Genomic DNA, 19,530 nt, shown 5'->3' on the forward strand with positions numbered 1-19,530 from the left:
CACAAAGCCCTAGAATTTCCATGGCAAGAATCTGCATAGGTTTGCACTTATGGAGACCACAGAAAGGCAATACCAAAAGGAGTCAAGCTCGAAAGCATGCAGGAAGAAGGGATGCTGGAGTAGCCTAGGAAAGAATCTGAGTTGAGGCAGCAGGAAAAGAAACAATGTGGAGAACAGATTTAGAGATATTCAGAAGATAAAACTGATGGGACCTGGTGGGCTTTAAGGAAAGAGGAAGGGTCAAGAGGGTCTCTCAAGGTTTAGGCTTCAGTGCAGGGTAGATAGTATTGCTTCTGACCAAGATTTGGAATATAGGAGAATATACAGTTTAATGTAATGAGCTGGGCAGCAATGAGAGCTCCATTTTATCATGTTAATTTTGAGGTATCTTGGGCAAATCCAAGTTGAGAATCTAGCAGGAGCTATAAGAGTAGAGTTTCCAACAGAGTGAGAATCCCCTGCTTAAAAATGAGTATTGAATTCAAATGACAACCTCACTCAGGAACATCAGAGTGAAAGACAGCTTAGGATATAATCCAAGGGAACACACATATTTTAGGAGCAGGCAAAGGAAAAGTAACCTGGAAAAGGATGACCAGAGTAGTAAGAGCACACTAAGAGGAAATGGTGTGTCGGAAGTTGTGGGAGGATGGAAAGTCACTGAGAGACAGATTGGTCAAGAGTGTCAAATACTGCAGAGAAGGCAGTGAAGATAGGAACTGACCACACAGAAACTGAGAGGTAAAATACACTGGTAAAATATTTTTACTGGAGGTGAGAGAAACGAAGACTGATTACAGGATGCTGATGATACACTAGGAAGTTAAAGAAATGAAGAAAACCTGTGCAGACCACTACACTTGAAAGTATCTTGTTTATGAAAGGAAAAAGGAACAGAGAATGACACGTAAGAGAATAGTAAGTTTTCAGAAAGCTGGTGTTAACAGAATTATGCAAGTTTATATGCTGAACCAAATAAACCATAGTTGAATACAGTTGCCCCTCGGTATCTCGGATTGGTACCAGGACCACCCACAGATACCAAAATCCGAGGATGCTCAAATCTCTTGTATAAAATGGCCATAGTATCTGCATATAACCCACACACATCCTTGTATACTTTAATTCATGTCTAGATTACTTTTAATACCTAATACAATAAAATGTTATGTAATAGTTGCTGGTACATGCAAATTCAAATTTTGCTTTTTTGAACTTCCTGTAAATTTTTTTTTTCAAATATTTTTGATCCCCAGTTGTTTGATGTAGAACCGTGAATATGGAGGACCAACTGTACTTACACAGAGAGTGAATAAGTGACAGGGTGAGGATCCTGAGAAGAGAGGAAAGGAAGAGAACATACGTAGACAGAGCAGCCTTAGACAACACAAACGCTATCTCTTCCAATGAGACTGGAGAGGAGAAGAGGTTAGGAAAAAATACAAAGTCAAGGAGGGTTAAATGATGCTTTTTATTGTTGCTATTGATGTAGGTGATTAGCTCATGAGGACATCTACCTCAGTGTGATGAGAAATGTGGTAGCACAGAGCTCTAGAAAAGTCTGAAGGGCTTGAAGCAGCTGTCCTATCTTTGCTCTGAGGTGCTCTTCCTCTGCATTCTCTCAATGAAACCTGTGCTCAACTCTATTCCTGCCCTTATCACACTCTATTGCAATTACTATTTATATATTTGTGCAGGAAATGTCATGTCTTGTCTTACAGATCATTTTAATTCCCAGGACCAGCACAGTACCTGGTAGAGCTGAAAAGCTGAAGGAATGTTTAGGTTGTAGCTAACTTTTTCCAAGACCTCCACGGTCGCATACCTAAGCTAGGGTCCATTCCCTCTACTCACTTGGACAGCTGTCTTACCTCCCAAATACAAGGAGCTGTCAAATAGTTTGTAAGGTATAAGGTCACAAGACGAAAATGAGTCACAGTACTGGTTACTTTCATAAACTTCAATACACCTGGAAAATGCTTCTATATAAAAATTCTCATTATAAGAGATACCAGATCTGGTGAACCAAGATTAGAGCGCAGAGCAGATTGATGTGAAAAATAGATCTTACAAAATATGACTGAGGAAAAAGGGACAAATCATATGAAGAGCAAGCGTGTTCAGGGTGCATTCTGAAACACATTCATCCAAAACCTAAAAATTTCAGCATTGTCTTTTTAAAATCCATACATGGGCCAGTAGGCACAAAAAAATGATTACATGCTTAAAAATCAATTTTTATATCTAAGTCATGCATAAGAGAAGTTTAGAATGATATTTCTAAATTTGATTTAAATGTAATAAGTTTTCTCTGTTTTTATTTTTCATAGCCATTAGCTGGGACACAGTATATACGACACTAAAGAACATTCAGTGCCAATCTGCCACCAAGCAGTAATGCGCATAACTTATCACTAATTACCTGCACACTTCTTACAGATGACAACACAGAGATTGATGGATGCCCAGTCAGGATTTGGGGCTTTACAATCTGCACAGCTCCTGTTGGACTCATTGAACCAAATCTTCTCAGCTACTTCATAATCAGAGAGAGTTTCTGCTATCGATTGCTGCACAGCTTCAATCCACTCTTGTTTCTCTTTTTCAGACTCGGCTGTAAAGCTGAAACAATTAACGTTTCTGCATTATCGATCTCCCTTGTAAAGGCCAATTAAGCAGTATGTTCAGTTTGCATATTCATTTCACTCATAAATTAAACAGCTGCTGAAAAATATGCCTTCCAGGCGGCTGGAGTCTTTTCTGTTAAAAATCATCTCATTGAGAAATCTATTTTTTTTCCTTTAACTTTCCACATTGCTTATGACCTTGTTTACCTATCTTGAACCAAAATTAACATACACATTTTTCTGACCAGGATATAAAAATCACCTTGTTAGGTCAAAAGCTTAAAAGAGAAGTCATGCTTCCTAAGCAGTGGTTACATAATAATCAATAAGAGCCTGGCAGAGTTTCAGGACTATTGGCTTATTTTGCCAAGAAAATATGCCATAGTCTGAAACTAAGTTATCAAAAACACCCACGAGAAATTTTGATTTTTTTGTCTTAAAAACAGATTCTTGTTTTTAAAATAGAAGAATGTCCAGATGGCTTTAAGAAACTGAGAAATCGAAAAAGTTTTAAGTGATTACTATTCTAACAGAATTCTAACTCATTTTTAGCCATGTAATTCTTAGTGTTTACTGGGTGCCTGAGTGAAGGAATAAAACATTAAAACATCAGTTCACTCTTTCAAGAAATATTTACCGAGTACTCATAATGTGCCAGAAAATGTGCTACATATAGTGCTCCAAACTCAGTCAATGACCCACAAAATGATGCTTTACACTGAAATTTTCTGTTCTGAAGATGAAACTGCTTTGAGATACAATGAAAACAACAGAGGATTAACATTTTCTACATAATCTATAAAGAAATTGAGTGGCCTACATGGATTATATTTTTTGAATCACTTCATGGTTCCATCATCACTATAATATTTATAAATTCCTTAGTGGTTTCTGCTTCTCTATAGAGATTGGTCAGAGCCCATATGGTACAATGGAAAATAGATATTTGATCTTAGTCCCTGGTTCCTGGTATATAGTTCCCCAAACCCCTGGAATACCCTGAGTGATAAAAGTCCTTCATACGCTAATGAGATAGCTTGTGGCTGAAGGCTAGACAGCTTCAGGATGGGAGCTGGTCAGCAGAAGACCAAGGTGTGACTAGAGACTTGGAACTTTCAACCAGCCCTACCCCGTGACCTCTGGGAAGGAGAGAGAGGCTGATGGAGTTAATCACCAATGGCCCAGGATTTCATCAATCTTGCCTATGAAATGAAACCTCCATAAAATCCCCCAAACCACAGGGTTCGAAGAGCTTTCATGGTGATGAACACCTTGAGGTGCTGGGAGAGTGGTGCACCCAGAGAGTCATTACAGATTATTAACACATATTAAGAATACACATTAAGTTTTCTGTTTCACTGTCATAATAAAGCAATTACCAGAGTGTCATAATACAAGACATGTATCAAAATGCTAAGATATTTGATCATACGTGCTATGAGATCCATTAAATTCAGCAACATTTTGAGCTGAGGTTCCTTTTAGGAAATCATGGAGCAACTGTAATTAGGGATTGTTCTTAAAGGACAGACTGTATTTGGTTAGGCTAAAAGAGGCAAAATAACAATATAGCTTAAAGACAATGTAATATCTCTTTTTATTTTATACCTTCAAAATAAAGTAATTTTTCACATATTTGTGGATCAAAAATCACCAAGCCTTCTAAGAAAAAGAGGTATTACGAAAAGAAACTACACAAATCTCATGATGTTAGTATCTTTCAGGTTGTATGATTATTCAAATCACTTTTGCAAGGTGTTATTATACACTGGATAATAAATTACACGATATGAAAAAGTAAAAACATAATTTTTTTCTTTGTTTCAGGTGTACAGCAGAGTGATTCAGTTTTATATATATCTATATTTTTTTTTCATATTTTTTTCCATTATAAGTTATTACAAAATATTGAATATAGTTTCCTGTGCTATACCGTAGGTACTTGAATATAGTTTCCTGTGCTATACAGTAGGTACTTGTTGTTTATCCATTCTGTATATAGTAGTGTGTATATGTTAATCCCAAATTCCTAATTTACCTCCCCACCATCCCCTTTGGTAACCATAAGTCTGTCTTCTATGTCTGTGAGTCTGTTTCTGTTTTGTAAGTAAGTTCATTTGTATCATTTTTTTAAGATTCCACATATAAGCGATATCATATGATATTTGTCTTTGTCTGTCTTCACTTAGTATGATAATCTCTAGGTCCATCTAGGTTGCTGCAAATGGCAACATTTCATTATTTTTATGGCTGAGTAATATTCCATTGTATATATATACCACATCTTCTTTACCCACTCATCTGTCCATGGACATTTAGGTTGCTTCCATGTCTTGGTTATTGTAAATAGTGCTGCAGTGAACACTGGGGTGCATGTATCTTTTCAAATTAGAGTTTTCTCCAGATATATGCCCAGGAGTGAGATTGTAGGATCATGTGGTAACTCTATTTTTAGTTTTTTAAGGAACTTCCATGCTCTTTTCCATAGTGGCTGCACCAATTTACATTCCCACGACAGTGCAGGAGGGTTCCCTTTTCTCCACACCCTCTCCAGCATTTATTATTTGTAGACTTTTTAATGATGACCATTCTGACTGGTGTGAGGTGATACCTACTGTAGTTTTGATTTGTGTACCTCTAATAATCAGTGATATTGAGCATCTTTTCACGTGCCTATTGGCACATTTTTATATACTGGCTAATAAATTATACAATATGAAAAAGTAAGAACATAATTTTATTAAGTGTCTTATAAGAAGTGAAATCACCACTGGCAATGTAAAAGGGGATCACTCAAGCTTTCCTGTAGTAGTACAAACAAAAAATGTTTAAATATAACTTACCTAAAACTCCTATAGGGAGTGATTATTTCAAAAGACTGTTTCACAGTTCGGTCCACTTGCTTTACATTTGCTACATTCATAGGAATTATGGTAATACCAAGTCCACTCTTAAAATCCTAGTTTGGAGAAAAACAAAAAATTATAAGGAAACAAAAATATGGACTTTGAAAGTACATTTATATTCTCTAAAACTTAATAAACCTCATCAAATTTTACTACAACATATAAAGATGGAATTAATTCATTAAAAATGGATGGAGAGTGGTTTTATTTTAGATAGTCACTTTCAATACATGGTAACACGATAGCATTTGAAGCTTGACAGGCTATTAATAAAGCAAGGGTCTTTTCACATGAAACATAAGTTGACCAGGACATAGATCTTGAACTACATATGCCTTCCTGTTAACAGTTAGGCACTTTTTCACCTTTAGCCATTTAGTAAAGGGAACAAACAGTGAACTAACCCTTACCATGTGCCCAGCCGTTTTCCAGTTGGGGGAGCCAGATGATACTGTGAGGTTGGTATAATTACTATTTAGATAAAAAGAAGGGAAAACCGAGGCTCAAAAAGGTAAAATGACGCGGAAAGTGCGGCTGGTTGGCTGTACATGGTAGAAAGGGACTGAAACCCAAGCCAGCTGACTGCTCACTCTTTGTCCTGCTGTACGTTGTTACCTCTGCTCTGTCACATTATTTTCCTCATTTGCTCTCAACCAAAAGCATTACTTATATTACAATTTTATCTCATTTCCAATATTTCATTACTTTCTTCTTCCTTCAATTAGATTCTTTAAAAGCTCCTGTAATGCTATTTTCGTATTAAAACTGCCATTGGTTCAGCATCTACAGCCACTATTTTCAGCTTGATCTACCAAAATTAGAAACTGTTCAAAAGGCTACAAAGTCTGCCTTCTAAAAGCATTAAAGTTTGCAATATATTATCTAGCCATAAGGGTTCTGGAATTTGATTTATCAAACCATCTCACACCTTAAAAATACAATTAATCTGTACCTCGAAAAATGAATTATCTATGTGAACAGGTTCAGATTAAATGTGCTCTGAATTCCTAAATTAAATTATGACTAGGAAAAAGTAGCCATACTAAAGACGACTGCAAAAAATATTGGTCCACTTTCAGGAAGGACACTTCTGGCAGAGACCGTGAAAGAAACTATTCACAGGTCTTCTCTTTGTCTCTCCTGTTGTACAAGCTAAAAGCAAAAGTACTATTTTCCCATCTCCCTTGCAGCTAGGAGTGAACGTATGTCATACTTATGGTCAATAAAATATAAATAATTCCTGGCCTGGGGGGCAAGAGGAGGGAGGTGGAGAGACAAATCTTCGAAGAAAAGACTTTCATTCCTTGCCTTTCCATCTTCTCAGGAAACAACATCTAGAAGCACAAAGCCATTTTAGAATGTAAGCATCCTTGAGATGAAAAGCCTGAGGACAAATTCTTGTACTGTAAGGATGCCAGAGTGAGGAAAAAAAAATAGGAAGAATCTTGTTCTCTGATGGCATTAGCAAGAGATTTGTTAAAACAAATGCCTGTCTATTTAAACTGTCCTTCAGGTTTTTGTCATCTGATACTAACACATTCCTGGTTGATAAAATAAGTGGAATAAAACAACATTATAACAAATCTCCCCCATTCGTAGTGGGTTTCCATTCACAAACTGCAGAAAAGTTCCAATTCATATTTTTTTAAATGTACAAGTTTTTAGTTAGAATGAAGAAATGACCCATCTGTAAACTGAGTATGATTTTTTCTGATGAAAGGACAATGGTTCATTTTGTTCGGAGAAACAAGCCAGAAATTGAGTCAGGAATATAAATGATGCAGAGACGTGCTAGGTGTTGTGAAATATTTAGAAGGTGATATACTTCCACTTTGTATCATAAGCCCACCTAACAAAAAACAGTACTATATGGAGAGGGGAATCAAACTTTTCCAATCTGCCCCATTTTAATAAGTTTTAGCATATTGGTATAGAGTTAAACTTATAATTATCAAATTAAAGAAAACAGATTCTCAGTTATCTATACCAATGCTCCTGCTAGATAATGTAACTATTGGAGAAACTCCCAGGGCATGTGATTAGAAATTCAAACTCTCTTTTATAAATCAGAAAATAAAGTAGGGGTAGCCAGGTAAGATATTTTAGAAACAGCTTTCTGATGGCTCAGCTTGATATGGGGGTACCTCTAGAATAAAACAGTCAGGCTGCATCTTCTTCAAACAATTCTCTGTGATGCAGCTTTTGACAAGACCTGGCTATCAGACTACTCCCGCTTATTATTCTCTGATGGGGGCCTGGCCTGCAGGTACTGTGTGTTACTAAAGGCGGAGATACAGACTTAGACCATCAGACTAGCAGATGGTAAGACTGACAACCTTGGATGGAAACTGATGAGCCTCATCAAGGCTCCAGCCTGAAGAGATGGTGCCTCATTTCGACAAGCAAGTCGTGAAGTATCTACATATAAAGCTGCGACTTCTGTTAAAAATAAAACAAGTGAGGGTTGGCTCAAGGCCCCAGATTTCTCCCAAGCAAGGCAAAGATGATTTTTTAGCCTGGAAAGAAACTGTAACCCATTTATCAGCTGCTTGCCATGGCCATATGGTTTTGAGTAATTAGAGTATCCACTGAACTCACCGGCACAAATGGACTGTAAAATGTACAGCAGAATAACAAAATAAATGTCAGAGCTCTTGAAAGCTATTAAATATGAAACAACTGCATTTCTTACTAAAAATATTTGTGATGACATTAAGCCATCTTTTCACACAGTCTTTAGAACATGTTTAGAACATATCTCATTCCTAGATGCTCATCAAAATTACCTGTGTTGATCTCTTCCTCCCACCCTGAGATTCTGATCCCATGAATCAGAGGGCTTGCCTAAGGATTTTCAGTTAAAAAAAGGCAAAACAAAACTACCAGCATATGATTCTCATATGTAGCAAATACTGAGAAACAATGAATTAGACAGCAGAACCAGTTGTAGAATCTAGACAGTATGAGTCTACAGCACTTAAATATCAGGATACAAACATTTCTCTCTGCCTTCTGCAGAGCAAAAAAAAAGCATGCAGTCAGATTATACAAAAACCATTTGAAATTATTAAGACTAGTAGTTAAAAATAGGCTGGTCAGAACACAGTGACACATTGGATTGTCAAGAACCTATTTGTCCTGGATTCCAACCCTTCTGCTAATGTCCAAAGGCTTTAAAAGCATTGGTCTTCATTAAGCATATACACTCCATAACTGATTTAATATCTGTTAGTGCAGTGCTCTGAAGCTTAAAAACAGCTATGAACTCTTATTTGATTTTCTTAACAATTCTGCGAAGAAGGCAGAGCAGATACAGCCATTTTTAAATGAAAACATTTGTCCTGGCAAAACCGTGTTTGGTAAGTACCTAGCAACTGCCAGAAATGTGCAAAGTCATGGGTCTGCACAAAAGCATAAGACAGGGTACTCACCTCGGGAAAGCTTAGAGTCTAAGGAGGGAATGAGAGAGAATTGTAATAAGTGCAAAAAAAAAAAAAAAATGATCCATGGCTGTAGGGTAAGCACTGAATCCAACCCAGACAAGAGAGAGCTGTGTTCGTATTTTTTCCAAAGGAGGTGACACTTGACTGGGCAAACAACAAAATCCAAACCAGCTTGATCAAGCGTACCTCTCTTGCTTCAGTTCACTTGTTTGCAAAATGGGGCTAACAGTAGTACCTATTGCATCAGTGTGTGAGGATTAACACATAAAAAATGCTTAGAAGAATGCCTGGCGCAAAACGTGCTATCTACTCCCAGTTAACTAATTGTTATTATTATTGTTATTTTATACCTCTTGAATGTGAAGGCAACCGAACATATTACCTATTAAAAAGTTAATTACAAGAAAATGCATGCTTAAAAATAACTAGCAGGCATATATAAATTTTGTAAAATGGGATAGAATGTGAGTGTTAAACTTTCAAGAAAATTAAAACTAAATTACCCATTAACTACAATCTGATTGTGAGCACTATTCTCATTTTGGAAAATAGGCATGAGTCGGTAACATGCCAGACTTCAACCTTTAAAACCCTATAAACTGCATTGAAAAAAAACAATAGCATAGAAATTCAATAGGTAGAAATATATTGTTACAGAAAGCATAAAGCTAAAAACAGATTCTGGAGTAAACTATATTTTACAGTTAATTTGCTGTCATACAATGTAGGATCTCAAAGAGCATGAATGGCCACACTTGGCAGAGCAGGTCTGATGTTGCAAAGGTGATAATGATGATGTGGGCACCAAGAGTCAGAACTGGGGGAGAATCTTGGCTGATCCATTTACTGGCTGTATGACTACTGGCAAGGTCCTTAATTCATCTAGACCTCCATTTCCTCATTTATGAAAAGATAGTACTATCTACCTTATATAGCATTGCTATAAAAACTGAATAAAGAAATACACGTTGGGGGTCTGATACATCCAGACAGTCTCCTGATTTGAGGGTTCTAAATACAGAATTTGTCTTCAATGAGAATATATCCATTTTATTTACAGTGACTGAAAGTATCCACACCAATGATTCCATATTCAACATTCAGATTAGAATTAATGGCAAATATTTACCACGACACTGAAATGGGTTATTTGTACAAATGCGTAGCAACAGAACCTGGCTCAAACTACCTTTTAAAACTACAAAGTGAAAGAGGAAAACAACAGTTTGATTCCTAAACAGAAAAATTAAAGAAGGGTTTGTTAACCCCAAATTCGCTGAAATCTCAAACCTATTTTTGGAAACACCAGATGCCAGGTTTCCATGCCAGGAATTTAAGAACTAGGTGCTTAGACATTTGTGGGAAACAGATGTGGCACTGTATAACATTGGCACCAGATTTCCAGGGAAACACCAGATGCAGAGTTTGGCCAGATATAGAACCAGAGAAACAGCAGGCCACCACCTCCGTCCTGCTGCTTCTTTCTGCACCACACAAGCCAGAGCCCTATGAGGTCTATTTAAATTCTGTTAGAGTTTCATTCCCATGCCAGACACGAGGGAACATTATGTTGGGGGAATGAGTCTCTTGCTATACCCCGATTTGAGAATATTTAACCAAGTGAATGTAGTTAAAGCCTCAATGCCACAATTATCATTAAATGGATATACAAACCCACCAAGCAAGACATCTGGTTGTAATGAATTCCCTAATATTAACATGATATTCAAAAACTCATCAGGAAAAGATGGGAGACTGGCTGTCAGGACAACATAACAAATGGAAACCAAAGTCAATTATCTTAAATTCACCTCATATCTATTTGCAGAAATTCCGTTCAAGTAGCTGTACCATATATATAACACTACATATATATACCTGAGGGTATGTTCATATTTCATTACCTATCTAAAATTTTAAAAATACTGGCCTATATACTACACCCACATCATTTCAAGATAAATAAATGTATAAAAATAATTATTTTTCAGAATACAGAAAGTCTATTAACTTTGAAATGGAAAAAAACACACAATTTATTTCTATAAACAAAATTTCTATGCAACAAAAATTAACTAAAAAGGCTTCCCTGGTGGTGCAGTGGTTAAGAATCTGCCTGCCAATGCAAGGGACACGGGTTCGAGCCCTGGCCCGGGAAGATCCCACATGCAGGAGCAAGTAAGCCCGTGTGCCACAACTACTGAGCCTGAGCTCTAGAGCCAGCAAGCCACAACTACTGAGCCCACATGCCACAACTACTGAAGCCTGCGCACCTAGAACCCGTGCTCCGCAACAAGATAAGCCACGACAATGAGAAGCCCGCACACAGCAACAAAGACCCAACACAGCCAAAAATAAATAAATAAGTAAATAAAAATTAACTGAAAAGTGAAAAATAAGCAACAGCTTAGAAAAACAGTTGCAGAAAATATGACATGAAGATAAATATCTATATTATATGAAGAGCTTAAAGAAATTGTCAGAAGTGACAATATAATTCCAGTAAATAAATAGGAAAAAATGAAAAGAGAATTCGTAAAGAAGAAAATAATATTAAAAGAAAAATTTTTTTCAAATATAAACTCTCTAGTCATGAAAACAGCTGTTAATGACTATTAATTCAACCATTTCATTCTACAAATGTTTACTGAGTGTCAGCTACTTGCCTGGAACTCCTAAGGGCACAACAGTGAATAAAGTAAATTGTCACAGCCTTAATTTGGGAATATAAAAATTATAACAGTTTTCAAGTTAAAATCAAACTGGTACCTATTCATGTACCTAACAGAATTTTAAATATAAACAATTCTTTAGAAAAGGGTCATAGGAATTCTTGTCCAAAAAGCAAATCTAAAAGAAAGAAAAGGCTACAAACAGAAGGCTCTCAGAAATCTCATTTATTTATCACGATGTGTTACCCCATCAGAAGGTAAGATCCTAAAGAGCAGGGACCTTGTGGGTTACCAGTGAGCCCCTAGTGCCTGGAGCAGCACCCAGGAATGAAGAGGTACCCAATAAACTTCTGTAAAACAGATGAATAAATACAGAAACACAGTGAACTGTAATCAAACTCTATTACACAACTCATTTTATACAGAGTTGAAGTAACAATGTGGAAAAACTGTCATAATTATAATATATTGCAGGCATATAAACATAAGCAGAAACAAGGAACAGAAGAAAATATGCAAAAATTAAACACATGGGGAGTGGGTTGTGAGATGGTGTAAGCATTTAAAGGGATAACATTTAATTTATATAATAGCACCACAGTGTTTTTCAACTGAGCAATTAGGTAAAGAATTTTAGTATCTATTTTTACTTTGCCATCTTCCTCTCTAACAAATGTTTTTACATATCTCTTCATAGTTCTATTCTGCCTCTTACAGCCCATCTGGAAAAACAAAAAAACAAAAAACAAAAAACTCTAACATTCCCTAAGGCATTTCTCCTACTCAGAAGCTACTTCAAGTTAGTTTCAACAATCCGCTAATAAATGAAAGGGAAAGAAAGAGATTTAAAACAAGTAAATCTTTGAACTGAGCAACTGAGAAAATGAAAAGTCCATGTTAATTGCATAGAGTTTAGACCTGGCAGCGTACTGTTGATGAGAACGTGCAGATTGGCATCTTCCTTGCTGTTATCATGCCACTTTTCTTAAAAAATAAAGAATTTCAAAAATAAGACCATAGTTATGATAGTCTATTCTAATAGCTATTTTAACTTAGAAAATATAAGTTCTTGATTCAGTAGAAGGGATAGATCCAGAAAAAAATGAAAGAATTACTGCAAATATATCTGTATGGATGCTTGACATGGAATATTAAGGACACCTATTGGAAGTAGAGGAAAAGCACTAGAAAAGATAAACAATAATCCACAAAGTTAGAGTAAATTTCCAGACATACACACAGAGTTAAGGGAACTTATGGGAAATAATATTTTCAAATTGTTTTTCAAACCCTTTCCTGTATGCCGATTTTGCAAAAGGAGTTTTAATTTTTCCAATAGATCACGCTCTGGTAACAAAAGTTTGTATGCAGAAAAAGGAATTAAGCAGTTATCATATAATTTATAAGCTGAAAATTTTAAATTTTATATAAAAATTGAGATTGTAGGAAAAAACCCCAAAACAGTAGCTATAGTTTAGAACCATACACAAGTTATTAGTAATAGTTTTTCAAAACTATTTAAAAAGTTATTACCACTAAAAAATGATTTTCTTAAATTTCCCCTTAAACATTTGCACATTTCAAAGTGTTTGATCAGGAAAAAGACACACTTCCAAGTGAAAGTTAACCTCAAAAAGAGGTATAGCAACCCCAAGATTAGGGATGATGAACTAAAAGCAGCACTCAGTGCTGTCACAGGAGATCTTTACACATTTTCCATCTCCAGAAATATCTCGTTTCTTTAGCTGGATGCTTATCATTTTTAAAGAAGAAAAACCCATAAAGCAGTGATTTACTGTGTATGGTTTTTGCATCAGCAGTCACTGAGTCACCTGGGATGCTTTTTTATAGGAATACAGATTCAAACCCCTGTCCCCAGAAATAAGTCAATGGGTCTGGAATGAGCCCAGATATCTGGAATTTTAACATGCAACTTAAATAATGGCCTTAGAGATAGTAATCCAACTCTCTTCTTCACAGTATGCCATTCAAACCAAAAGAGATTAGCTTAATTATCTGAGCCAATCAGTAGCAGAGCAAGAAGGAAAACCCAGAACGGCTACAGCCCAGTCCAATATTCTTTGCTCTAAATAAGCTTCCAATCTTCCATTTTAATAACTCTTCAACACATGCTGTAGCAGTTACCCTTCCACCTCTATCCACTGTTTGTTTACTTCCTCTGGAGGAACTTCCAAAGTAAATTAGTAAAACTATGTATAAATAGAGGCAAGAAAAATGAAAATAGTTCATATGTGAGGGGGATGTAGGTCAGTTTTATTTTTTATTTTATTTATACTGTAAGTTATGTGGGCAATAAAAATCACTATTTTAATGTTTTTTAAACTAAGCTTTGATTCTTGGACTTAAATTAGATGCAATACAAATTAAGATACAGAGATTCAAATCTAACACCTCTTACATTTTTACGATTAGTTTTTTTTTCTATCATTTAAAAAAACCATAAGATTACTTCATGTGTTGTGCGTATAAAACTTTTAGAAGTTACATCTAACTATCTTACTATCTTTTAGTGTTTTTCCTAAAACACTAGCTTAAAGCCCTCTGTATTCAGAAGGACTCCTTATTTAGCCTGTCACCCAAGTTCTTTCCACAGTCTGCTCAACCACGTAAGAAAACCCATGAGCAACTTTCCTCTGGAGAGAAAGACATATACAAGGACGTAAAAATAGATGAAACTGGAATGGTATGTCAGGGCATAAACATGAAGGGCCTTCCTTAATTTATCCATCTGGTCTTGAGCCAACTAATTCCTTAAGACTTGACTCAAGACCAAGTGCCTTAAGACCTGGCTCTATATAATACGATGCAATTTTTTTTTTTAAGACCACATATACAAACAATAGTATGCACTTTTTAAGGGTGCACATACGGGCATGTTAAAGCATTGAAAACAGACCTGAAATATACATTCATCAAACATAGGTTTACTTCTCAAAAGATGAGGAGGGGTCCAGCATAAATGCTTTAATTTTTAGGGAGATAATATTGATTAGTTGTATATGGAAGTGTTTCTAATTCCCAGACTTCATTAGATGCCCTTTTTGCCCTTCTCTGTAACTTCTGCACAAGTCTAATAAAGCACTGAGCTCACCATCCACCATAAATGCTGACTTGTCTGACTTTTCCTCCTGGAAGGTGAGACTGTGTTCTCCTCAGTAAACACATCATTTTTAGAGTGCCTGACATGGTATACAATGTTTACTGAATGCACACTCTGAACCTCCTAGGCAACTAAGTTATTCAAGGAAAGAATTCTTAGTCTATTTCTAAAAGGTCACAAGCCAGAAATTTTCTTTTCAACATACACTTTAAAAAGACACTTTGATATAGTGGCTAAGAAGCTAGGCTTAGAGTTATAAAGTTCTTGTTTTAAATTAAACTCTGCAGGATGAACTGTAATCCTTAAACAAGTTACTTAATTGCCATTCTCCTCATCTATAAAACATGGATGAGAATATCTTCCTCCTACATTTGTGTGGAAGATTAAAAGGGAATGTTTATAAATGAATTAGCACAGTACCTGGTACCCAACATATGGTGGTCATTATTATGCTCTTCATGCTCAATTATTATTAAAGCAAGAATTTCTTATAATTTTTTGCTAACCAGAAAGTATCAATAAAACTTTAAAAACATATACTTTTAGAGGATAACATAAACCCAGACAATCTAGCTAATGTAAATAATGAAACTAGTAATTGGAAGTCCATCAGGTCTGTGCAAGTAAAAAATGAATACCTCAATTAATTTGGCAGAGTAACTTCCATTCTGATACATGCAAATTTTGCATTTTTAACCTTATTCCAATTTTTTTTTAAGTTTTAAGCACCTTCACAGACTGAAAATGTTCATATTCAATTCATACACATTATTAAGCTGTACATCACCACCCTTCTTGAGGAATATGCTAACTCTCCACGTTATTAATATACCAACAGTGCTCAATGATGCCTTCCACAGTTAATTGGCTAAGAAATCTTATCCTTAAAAATGTAATTAATAAATCCACACTGAAGTTCAGAGGATGCCTTGGATAAAGATCTATAGTTAATTTTTTTGAAACTACTGTTTGTTTTGAGTTGCTGTCTCTATCTTCTGTTATGAAAAATGTCAGCATTTATATTTCATTTTATCGTAACCCATTATAATTTATCACAAAATAAGTTCATGTTAGTTTGGATATCCAAAACACACTGCTTAATTCCACAAATAATGACTAAGTATCTATACATTCTAGGCTGAAAGATTAAAAAATCATTCCTAAAAAGGGGTAAGAAAATAATTTTCTTATACATATTAAAAACCATGTATGTTAGAGAAAAAGAAGTCTACGGAATCAAATGTAGTTAACAGAATTTGTTAAAACTAACATCAGCCTCCTCAAAACATTGAAATTCTCTACTGAGTCCTTTGATGTTAACAAATTTAATATCCCAACAATCTATCTTATTTATATATGTGATATGTGTGTGTATGCATGCGTGTGTATGTGTGTATATCAATCACTTGCCTCTTGTCAATTATCTCCTCGGCAAGCAACATATCTACTCCAAAAAAACCAACAAAAACAAAACCAAAAAAAACCCCAAATCCTGTAAACTCAAGAAAATATGTTACCTGTGCCTACTCTATAATTTTCTGTCACAAAACAAAAGAAATAACAACAGGTGCAGAATGAGGTCTATTCAACAACGGCTGTAACGGTTAATTGGTTCTTAATTATTCTCTCATGTAGTTTTGTAATGTTACTTCAGCTAAGAATACTTTTCAAAAATTAATTTTCATGATTCTATTTCCTCAATTCCTTCAAAGGGTGATGTCCAGTCTCAAATTTGATGTAGATTACCTTCCGGATGCTGGTGGAACTGAGAAAATTCAGTCTAACAAACAAAGCACTGTTGTTAATGTAGTTTTGTCATGTTTGTAATGTAAGGAACCACAATTTGCAATCACTGTAACATAGCTCACCTGTTCATTTTTGCAAAGCCACACACTGTTTCCACTTAACACAGTAAAAATTTTAGCTTTATAGCCTCTCAGTTCAAGATATCCACATTTCTCAGGTGCAACAGCTCCTTGAGACTGTGAGGAAAGGGCCTGTAACTTCAGTGCATTTAACAGTATGCTGATCCAGTCATTTCTCTCCTCTGAAAATAGACAGGAGAAAATACATATGCTTAGTAAGTTATAAACACATACAAATGTGGAAAGAGATTGACTTTCTCTGGAACAGATCATTTACAGATTCTTTCCCAGAACCACAATCTAAATGCTACTGTCGGCAGGGCAAACGGCCCAATTTTGTTAGAGAAAAGAAATAACGCTTATTAGTCATTCCTTGGCATCCACAGGAGATTGGTCCCAGGACCCACAGCGGATACCAAACTCTGCAGATGCTGAAGTCCCTTACAGTCAGCCCTCTGCATCCTCAGGTTCATCAACTGAGGGTTCCACCAACCAGGGATCAAAAATGTCCTCAGATGTGGAAATCAAGGATATGGAGGGCCGACTGTACTCAGATGTCCTGTAACCAATATCACTGGCTTCACCTGGCAGCTAAATAGAAATGCAAGATCCTAGACCCCCCTCCAGACTTGATGAATCAGAATCTTCATTTTAAGAAGATCTCCAGATGATGTGTATCCATGTTAACATCTAAGTAGCATTCTATTAGATTATTCATGAGAGTGGATTGTCTCTTTTAATATAAGAAAGTAATACGGCTACTGAACAGGTAACAGATTGTACCCAGCAACGCAGTTACTAAAATATCCAGAAAAGCTTACTTTCTAACAGGCACTTGGAATCTACTCAAGAGTGTGCTTGCCTTGATATTCACTCACCCATTCCATTCACTAACAATAGCATCTTCATCTGTTGAATTAAAACTTAGTTCTCTCACTCTTTCCACAAAGTGACCTTCAACTATGTACAACACATTGTGTTACAGGCATAGGAATTCGATCCAGTCCCCAAAGAGCAATCAAAGCTATAAGTCAAGTTTGATATGAACACATAATGGAACACAGATTACTATAAATGTCATGCAAAAGGTATCAAATAATGTATGAGTCAATTCAATGGAGGTAAGTGATTTGTTGAAGGTCATATAGCATGTTAGTATTAAAATTAGGAGAATCAAATGTTTTAATTCTCAGACAACTGTCCTCGGCACTATGAGAAAACAAACAAACAAAAAAGGATATTTGTGCGAGCTCTTGAGGATGAGGAGTAATTTAAAAGACAAAACTGGAGTTTGGGAGGAGGATGAGCAAAACAGAATTCTAAACAGAGGAAACACAAGACCAAAGGCGGAAACAACAAACATCTGCTCAGGGACTAATTTATGAATGAGCATATTTATAATTTTGAACTCACAAAGAAATAATGGGAAATATGGCTGGAGATCCTACAGTGCCTAGGTGAGGAATTTGGTCTTTATTATGGAGGCAAAAGAAAACCATTTCAAAATTCTTGGCAAGAAAGGGACGTGATTCAGATGACAGACCAAACTGGAAGCTTGGAGGTCAGGAACAAGGCAATAGAGACTTAAAGTATACAGTGAAAAGGGAAACATATGAAGAGGCAAGATATTAAGGAGAGTAAAAAATAGCTGTGGTTTTGAATATGTTTGACAGGTGCTCACCAAAAAATGAATTAATTACTCAGAATAAAATGTAGCTGGGTATCATGAATCGACCAAAGAAAGTAGAAGGTTGTATTAACAGAACCACCTGAGGTTTTCAGCTCCCTGGCATGAGCATCCAGGCAGACTGATAGCAATATGTGAATGAAGGTAATCTATACAAGGGAAGACTCATGCCAGTGGATAAATGTTTAATGTAAAAGGAGAAGAAACGGTATACACCTGAGGTATAACTGATTCTAGGAGGCTAGAAAATGGGCCAGCAAAAAACAAATGGAAAAGTGATTATTAAGGTAAAAAGGAAAAAACAAACAAAACAGACTAAATTCCAGGTAGGAAACTTTTTTGAGAAGGAAAGAGTAAGCAGGACCCAAGCCTGGGAAATTGCCTGGTATCTCAGATCCTTCTAAGACAGGTCTGGTTAGAGGTAATGTCATTGTGGATTGAAATAAGTCTCCATATTAGACTTGCTTACATTCCAGCATGGATCCAGAGTTATTTTTAAAGTATCTTCATTCTTTCTCACCTTCAAAACTACTAAAACCAGTTAGTTGTGTCTTTAATGACCAAGGCCAAAGTATTTATTAAAAACTCATTCAACAATATTTTATTGCAGGTATTACATAATCCTCAATAACAGTGTTTGTTCCTATATATCAGGATGAAATATTTCTCAAGTTTCCCCAGCATCATTATAAAGTAAAAGACATGAAAATATTCAGGTAACTAAGCCTATGTCAATACACAGTAGCTACTCTACATTTTACATCTACACAAACAGACTGCACTGTAATAATTTATTACATTTTCAGTAACAGCAAAAGACCTTCCACTCTACTTGGTGATTACTTGTGATCATTAAGTATACACAAGATATTCCTGCCAAGTAAATGGTATATAATGTTTTCTGTTTGTTTATGTTAATCCATATAAATCACTGACTTTGAAATGTAGGTCATAATTTAATGAACGGGGCCAAAGTGATTGTGGTTTCCAGACTACTATTAGCATATATCTCAGTTTGTCAGGAAATAATTTGAAACTGGCAATTGCATTAACTGTTGGACTTAAGTATATTATGGCTGCATCTCAACAAATGGTGCCCTTATAGCCTAGAAGAATTCTCTAGCTCCTGAGGGCCTCATTTACTAATAGGAAGTAAACAGTCATGAAGAAGAACAGGATTGAATAGTAACATTCGGTTTATATTTAATT

General features: G+C 35.8%; 1 protein-coding gene across 1 annotated transcript in view; it reads right to left on the minus strand.

Moving 5' to 3' along the window:
• The window catches only part of ARAP2 (ArfGAP with RhoGAP domain, ankyrin repeat and PH domain 2), a 192,414-nt gene that overhangs the window by 118,237 nt on the left and 54,647 nt on the right, over nucleotides 1–19,530 (minus strand). The window contains exons 8-10 of the mRNA XM_061191308.1: nucleotides 16,638–16,816; nucleotides 5,471–5,586; nucleotides 2,423–2,622 (exon numbers count right to left, since the gene is read on the minus strand). Of these exons, the coding sequence (XP_061047291.1) occupies nucleotides 2,423–2,622; nucleotides 5,471–5,586; nucleotides 16,638–16,816 (495 nt within the window). The remainder of the gene's footprint in view (nucleotides 1–2,422; nucleotides 2,623–5,470; nucleotides 5,587–16,637; nucleotides 16,817–19,530) is intronic.

Source organism: Eubalaena glacialis, chromosome 5 (assembly GCF_028564815.1).
Source record: "Eubalaena glacialis isolate mEubGla1 chromosome 5, mEubGla1.1.hap2.+ XY, whole genome shotgun sequence".
NCBI lineage: Eukaryota > Metazoa > Chordata > Mammalia > Artiodactyla > Balaenidae > Eubalaena > Eubalaena glacialis.